We start from the raw sequence: 7,273 nt of genomic DNA, 5'->3' as shown, positions 1-7,273 counted from the left end.
TATACAAATACAAACAAAAGTTTAAGATTCTTTAAAAAGTGTTCAAAATGAATAATTAACTACAACATGATTATGTGAATAATACATGCCAACTATCGACCTTGAACCATTGTAATAGTAACATTGTTAACAGAGCATTTTGTTTGGAAGCATTTAGAGGGATCTGTATCTAATGCAATCAACTTTTCAGTGAATGCTGGTTTCGTTGGAGGAGGCAGATTACCAATCTCACTTTTAAGCATGGAAACAACAACAGATACAGTTGGCCTATCTTGAGCAAATTCTTGCACACACAACAACCCAACTTGTATGCATCTCAAAATCTCTATTTCAAAGCAAGGCTCATATATCATTGGGTTTATTAACGCTATAGCATTGTTTGCATTCCACAATTTCCATGCCTGAAAAAGTGAAAACAGGATTGAAATTATCACCACCAATACCAAAAATTATGAAAGAACAAAAAGCAATGGACATTTAAAAAAAAAAAAAAAAAACAATGAGGCAATTAAATGGCTTACAAGTCCTAAAAGGCTTTGGGACTGCTCATCATTATAAAAGCTAGTGTTTCTTCTTCCATTAACTATCTCTAGTAACAACACTCCAAAGCTGAAGACATCCGATTTCTCTGAAAATCGGCCTTCCATTGCATATTCAGGAGACATATAGCCACTAAATTTTAACAAAAAATATATCCAAAACTTGTCATCAACAATATTAGTATCAATATCTAATTGAAATGGTCAAACCAAAAGTTACTTACTAAGTTCCAACGACCCTATTAGTATTGGCCTGGTCTTCATCACTTCCAAAAATCCTAGCCATACCAAAATCTGATATTTTTGGATTTAGCTCTTTATCCAACAGGATGTTACTTGCCTTTAGATCTCTATGAATAATCCGTAATCTAGAATCCCTATGAAGGTAGAGTAGACCTCGACTAATTCCCTCAATAATGTTAAAGCGTTTTTTCCAATCTAGCAGTCTTTCTTTGTGTGGATCTAATGAATTTAAACAAAAGAAAAAAAGAGAAAGAAAGTGCTGATTAAATCTACAAGGTGAATGAACATGAACTTTGCAAAATTTCTTTTGGTGGAAGTCATCAGAAAACTATTTCAAGTGAAGAATGTCCACAAAATTAAAAGAAGTAAAATATTTTTATAATAAAAAATGGTTTCAAAATTAACTAACCAAAGAGAAATGCATCAAGACTTTTGTTTGGCATGTATTCATATAACAACATCCTTTCTTCTCCTTCAACACAGCAGCCAAGGAGCCTAACAAGATTCCGGTGTTGGAGTTTAGAAATTACTACCACCTCATTCATAAATTCTTCTAACCCTTGGGCAGAGGTTCTAGAAAGTCTTTTCACTGCAATTTCTTGTCCATCTGACAGTTTTCCCTAGAAAAAAACCCAAATCATTAACTATATATTCATAGTATTTGAAAATAAAACTTTTGAAGAGCAACCATTACCTTGTATACGGGACCAAATCCACCTTGACCAAGCTTGTTAGATAGATGGAAGTCGCTTGTTGCGCTCACCAGCCTCTCAAAATTGAATAGTGGGAGCTCCTGGACTTGGTTCAGGTTGTCACTAGGAAGAGGTTTATGTGATTCCTCATTTCCTTTTAATCTCCTTGCTGAATTCGACTAAAGTTGTGATCAATCTGTAATATATACAAAAATTTCCTAGCGGTGTTATTTTAGTTGAAATATTACCTCTTTGTTTAGCCAGGATCCACTTCCACAATCTGTTAGCGCAGATTGAAATGGTCATTCCTATGATCACAGTGATTGTGACAATTTTTTTTCACTTCTCGCTTTGTATCTGTAAATCAGAAAAAAACTATTACATTAATTCAAATAAAACAGCTAACTTTATATGTTTTCTTGGGGTCAAATATATTGCATTTTACAACGATTTCATCAGCTTGGGGAGCTGAGGAATTTTGTGGGATTGGGTTAAAGATGGAAGAAAAAACAATTCACCAAGTTCTGAATAGGCAGCGCGAATGTAAAGATCAACTCTGCCGCTAGATAATGTCTATGGGTCAATTAAGCTTCCAGTGTGGAAAAATAATGCAGTTGATATACAACCTGTCCCAGTATCAAATGCATAAGCTATAAAAGAACTGTTACGTGTAGCTTTAACTTGTGGAAAAATAATGCAGTTGACTAGAATTAATAAACTTTCATTACGTATGTGATAGACCAAACTCTTTCAGACCACCAAACTCTTTCAACTCTCTGTGTCCTTTTTATTTTTTTTTATTTAACTAATTTTTAGTTTTATCATTATTTAATGCTTCATATCTCTGTTTTAAGCCTATTTGTCTAACTGTGACAAACACTGAAGTTGGCATAAGAGAATCTCTTAATAATTGGGCTAAAATCGAGGACCATCACTATGGGCTAAATGTCGCATGGATGATACACTAATAGAGAAATAGGTTTGCATAATTTGATATCTTGGTTTGGTAAATTTGTTAAAAGTATTTTTGGGATTGCTTAAAATTATTCAATTGATTATCTTTATCGTAATTCATGAAAAGCAGATTGTAACCCAACAGATTAGAGCTTGGACTATTACGAAGTCATAATTATGCGTGTGTGTGTATGTGTATAGAATTAAACAACTTTCAAGTGCATTTTTTTCAAATTACATAAGAAAAAAAAAAAAAAACAAAAAAGAGAGAAAAAATAATATTAAACTTATAAATAATCCATCAAATACAAAGCATGGTAATATAAATAATAAATATACAAATTGTCGTTTTATTTTTAGTGTAGTTGTAGGGAGTCAAATTATGGTCACCTGGACAATCCCTCGCTCACAATGATGTTCATGTGACTTAAACCCATGACTTGGCTCTGATATCATTTGTCAAACCATGTGCCACTCCACCTTAAAATATATTAGTGATGTGGAAGACACTCAAGCCTTTTATGGCATTCAATAATGCGTCTCACGGGCCTTTTTAGAGTACTTGTAAGGAGTTAAATTGTGATTTCTCAACATAAATAGTTTCCAAATTTCACATTGTAACACCACAAAGATAAGAATTCTTCAATAAATAAAATATACACTCATAATCTATAAACATTAATTTTAATCTTGTTGAGTATATAAATTCATAATGAATGACATAATAAAAAACTGTAAGTTGGTTATAATTGAAAAAATATGTGCGTTAATTTTTTATTGGTTATTCGTAGGTGCCATATTAATACGAAAATTTTGGAATTAACCTTAAACCCCGGCCCTAATATACCAAAAATTTTGTGTTTTTCTTAATATCATTTATTTATGAGACCTAAAATTTTGTGTTAAAGAGAGGTAAATCATCCTCAAGTATTCCAAAAAGGGTATGGTTTAATGGTTTACTTCTTAGATTAGACAATTATGGTGGACTTTAAAGAAAGAATAGGATTTTTTTTTTTTTTTTTTTTTTTCGGTTGAATAGAGAGGAATTAGTATTAATATTTCAGTTAAATTATGTAATTATATAAAATTACCTAAATACTTTAGCTTCACCTCTGATCACCACCAAAAAAAAAAAAATAATAATAAAAAATAAATAAAATAAAATAAAAAAAGGGTTAAAAAGATGCTACTAATACCTTGGCATGTATTTAGAACCTATGAACCATTTTACCGGCTTAATCACTTTTAGTCTAAAACTACCAATTAGTCCAATGTACGTGATGAACCAAGTTCCATATGGCAAGCATGATCAATTAATAGATAAAGCAAATAAATAAGCAATATAGAAATGCGAGAAAAAAAAAGTATTTAGGAAGAGGAAAACCTAAGCCTCCGAGGAAAAAAACCTCTCCCCCACCACATCATTGGAAAATTTCCCCAAGATGAATAGTTGCAATACAAGAAAAACAATGAACCCTCCAAGTTCATATCCTCCAATGTACTTAAACCCTCTAAACTCTTGTAAGCAATTGACTTCCCTAAGTACTTTCTTCAACTAGCTTGTTGGAGACACCACCATTAAGCCACCAACGGAAAGCCACCAAAAGTATTGTATTACAGATGACATCGTAAGTTTCCAAACTTTCACTCACATCGGACAATAGTTAGCTATACGTGAATGAGATGAAGGGAATACAAGTTCACACAAGAGCAGGACAATGGTGAAAGAAATAGAGAAGAGAGATTGAGAGTATTTAAATCTCAAAGGCAAAGAATCTCTTTCTCTACAAGGTGGGAAGATGATAATGAGCTCCAGCAATAGGCTTATACTTAGATCCCACTCTCTAGGAACGTCCAGCATGGTGTGTGTTGGACCATATGGAAAAAGCATATCAGGATGAAATAGGACAATCTATCTGCATGCTGTTCGTGATCTAGTCACGACCTGGCTAGGTCGTAAAGACGTACGTCGTAACATGCCTTGTCAGAAGCCATCTTGATCTTCTGCAACGTGTCACTCGCAAGCTATGCAGATCGCATGAAGGCCGTGAGGTCTCAGGTACTTCTTACCCCAAATACAATTAAGCCTAGAAAAAAAAAATACATAAAAAATAAAAGTACATAACACGTTCTCACTGAATAAAGCCAATAAAAACATAAACTTAACAATAGTGTCTATTATTTGTACCAATGGTTTTGAAATATTCATTCAATTCGATATAGCAAAATTTTTAAGATTCTTCTAAAAGTATTCAAAATGAATACACAACAAGAACATGATTATGTCAACAAGACATACTAGCTATCAACCTTGAACCATTGTAACAGTAACATTGTTAACGAAGCATTTTGTTTGGCTGCGTTGAGAGGAATCTGTAATCTGCCTTTCGGTGAATGCTAGTTTCTTTGGATGAGGCATATCAACAATCTCACTTTTAAGCATGGATACAACAATGGATACAGTCGGCCTATCTTGGGCAAATTCTTGCACACACAACAGCCCGACCTGTATGCACAATACCAAAACTTATTAAAGAACTAAAGGCAGTTGAGGTTTTAAAGAATGACGCATGCTTGTGCGTTAATTTGTTGATATCCCATATGCTATCATTTTGACAAAAAAGGCCGTTTAATCATGAATGTTAGATCATGCTTGTACGTTAATTTTTTGGATCATCCATGATCAATCGTTAAACTTAGATAGCGAAATGATGTTGTGTTTATGCAATGTCCATGTCCAGGCCTGGCGGCCTGGCCAAGCTCCACATATCCATTCTTCATGACCATGGGAGATATTGATTCATGAGAGAACAGGTCATTGCAATTTATAGCTGAGTCTTATGGCCTAGAAAGCACGGGTGTGGCTCCCGCGCCGTCACACTCGCACCCAACGTGTACTGATGTGACGTGTGGTGTGTGACGCCGCTAATCATGCGACTGTGCGGCATCAGTTTTTTTTTTCTAGCCGATTCCAGTCAAAACAAGCGCTGAAACGGCCAATACGGCCCTATTCTGACCTAAACGGGTGCTGAAACGGTTAAAACGACTCGATTTTGCCCGAAATAGGTGTCTATACGGCCAGGGGCGGCCCAACATAATTTGGGGCCTAAGGCAAAAAATTTATGCGGAGCCTTTAATATGTAAATATTAATTAAACAAAATTATTTAATACTAATCAAATTAAGGTTAATTTAATACATTAAATACATAATAATACCAACTAGATTAATGTTAATTTCATATAAAGAATTGAATATCATAGTTGAACCTATAAATATTAATAAAATAAAATAAAAATATATTGCGATTGAAAAAGATACTTTATTTTGGATATAAGACGATGCATAGTTAAATAAAATTGTAATCTAATTTTTAATTTTATATTTTGATTTTAAGAGAGAGAGAGAGATATTACTTGGTGTATGACTTTGTAGGATATTATTTTACAAAAATCAAAGTCTCAAACTATTAGGAGAGATTAATTTATAATTGATGATTTAACACCTTTGCAACATCTTTTTGAAATATTTTAGGGTTTCAATTGAGTTTAGGTTCTATTAGTCTCGTACTTTGAGAGTCTTAATAAAAATGAAAAAGAAAAATGCGTTAATTAAAAGCACTATAAAATGTTCAAAATATAATGTGATATTGTCTCTCATTGATGAACTTCATCAATTTAACTAATGAATGTTTATATCACTTTTTTTGTGATTAATAATATGGCAATTTGTAAGCTAATAGTAAAATTTGTAGTATCTTTAACATCACTAATAAAAAAAATGTACAACTTTTAGAAAAAATATATATAATTTTATAAAAATTTGGGCCTTTATCTATAAAAAGTGGGACTTTTTTTCCTAAGGAAAAATTTATTTTTTGGTGGGGCCTTAGGCCTAGGCCCAACTTGCCTATGCCTTGAGCCGGCACTGGATACGGCTGAAACGGATGCTAAAACAAGCCGCCATCATGTTGCTAGCTTCCATTCTTCTGCTTCATGTGGCCTTGTGAGAGAAGAAGAAAAAAAAAAAGAGAGAGAGAAGGAAGAAGAAAAAAAAAAGAGAGAGAGAGAAGGAAGAAGAGAAAGGACAATTCATGTGCATTGGTATAAGAGAGAAGGATAGATTTTTGAATAGGTATATTGGTATAAGAGATAAGGACTTGAAAAGTAAAAAAGATAGAAAATGTTGGAACTTATGAAAACAGTAAAAATATTTTTTGATTTTATCACCTTTACCCATCAATTTTTATTATTCTTTAATACTTTGATTTTATCACCTCAATAATTTAATATTATAAATATGTTATTGGGCTAAAATTGGGGTTGTGTAAACACTATTATAATATATAAAAATATGCTTTTAAATTTATTAATATATGTTTACCATATATAAAAAAACATGCATAGTAATATATAGAAAATATAAACAAAAAAAATTTTAATAATTTTTTAATTGCAGCATCCTGCTGCATCTGGACCCTACTTTTTAAAAAATTGCCAAGTCTCACATCCGCATTTGCACTTGCACCCGAATCTGAATCCGCACTCGTGCTTCATAGCTTATGTCAAATATATTAGGTTCCAGGACAGTTGAAGGAAAGGAATGTAACATACATTCATTGGACCTAGTGGCATATTTTCTCCATGCAGTTGATACGAGGATTCAATCCTCATCTTACTCGTAAGTCATAACAAAAAAAAAAAAAAAGAGTACATTTATTTCCAATTCAAATGTTCACTTTCATTGACGAATGATTAGTCAGAATTACTTGTATACGTTGAAGAAGTAAGAAAAAAAAAAGTAACTTATAATGTAGTCCCAAATCTCTATTTGTTGTTATTATTAT

The 7,273-nt window shown here is 32.6% G+C and overlaps 1 protein-coding gene across 2 annotated transcripts; it reads right to left on the bottom strand.

Moving 5' to 3' along the window:
• On the bottom strand, nucleotides 1-2,127 carry LOC112022907 (G-type lectin S-receptor-like serine/threonine-protein kinase SD1-13). 2 transcript variants are annotated; one of them, XM_065769696.1, is made up of 7 exons: nucleotides 1,993-2,127; nucleotides 1,723-1,831; nucleotides 1,477-1,643; nucleotides 1,192-1,402; nucleotides 764-1,001; nucleotides 522-672; nucleotides 1-401 (listed from the first exon to the last, which is right to left on the bottom strand). In XM_065769696.1, the coding sequence occupies exons 2-7, from the start codon at nucleotides 1,778-1,780 to the stop codon at nucleotides 93-95; spliced, it is 1,134 nt and encodes a 377-aa protein (XP_065625768.1). In that variant the 5' UTR covers nucleotides 1,781-1,831; nucleotides 1,993-2,127; the 3' UTR covers nucleotides 1-92. The 2 variants fall into 2 exon arrangements, with proteins under 2 accessions (XP_065625768.1, XP_065625769.1); XM_065769697.1 differs by having other exon boundaries at nucleotides 1,723-2,127.
• Between the last annotated feature and the right edge of the window lie 5,146 nt (nucleotides 2,128-7,273).

The sequence above is a fragment of the Quercus suber genome, unplaced genomic scaffold (genome assembly GCF_002906115.3).
Source record: "Quercus suber isolate HL8 unplaced genomic scaffold, Cork oak 2.0 scaffold_1282, whole genome shotgun sequence".
NCBI lineage: Eukaryota > Viridiplantae > Streptophyta > Magnoliopsida > Fagales > Fagaceae > Quercus > Quercus suber.
Note: the sequence above shows the minus strand (reverse complement) of the source record. Positions and strands in the feature narration are given on the sequence as shown.

Excerpts from the sequence above, each read along its gene's own strand:
- LOC112022907 (XM_065769697.1), bottom strand. The coding sequence starts at position 1,780 with ATGACCATTTCAATCTGCGCTAACAGATTGTGGAAGTGGATCCTGGCT. Across the intron at positions 1,403-1,476 it reads GATTTGGTCCCGTATACAAG|GGAAAACTGTCAGATGGACA; the intron begins GTAATGGTTGCT and ends GTTTTTTTCTAG. Across the intron at positions 402-521 it reads CCCAAAGCCTTTTAGGACTT|GCATGGAAATTGTGGAATGC; the intron begins GTAAGCCATTTA and ends TCACTTTTTCAG.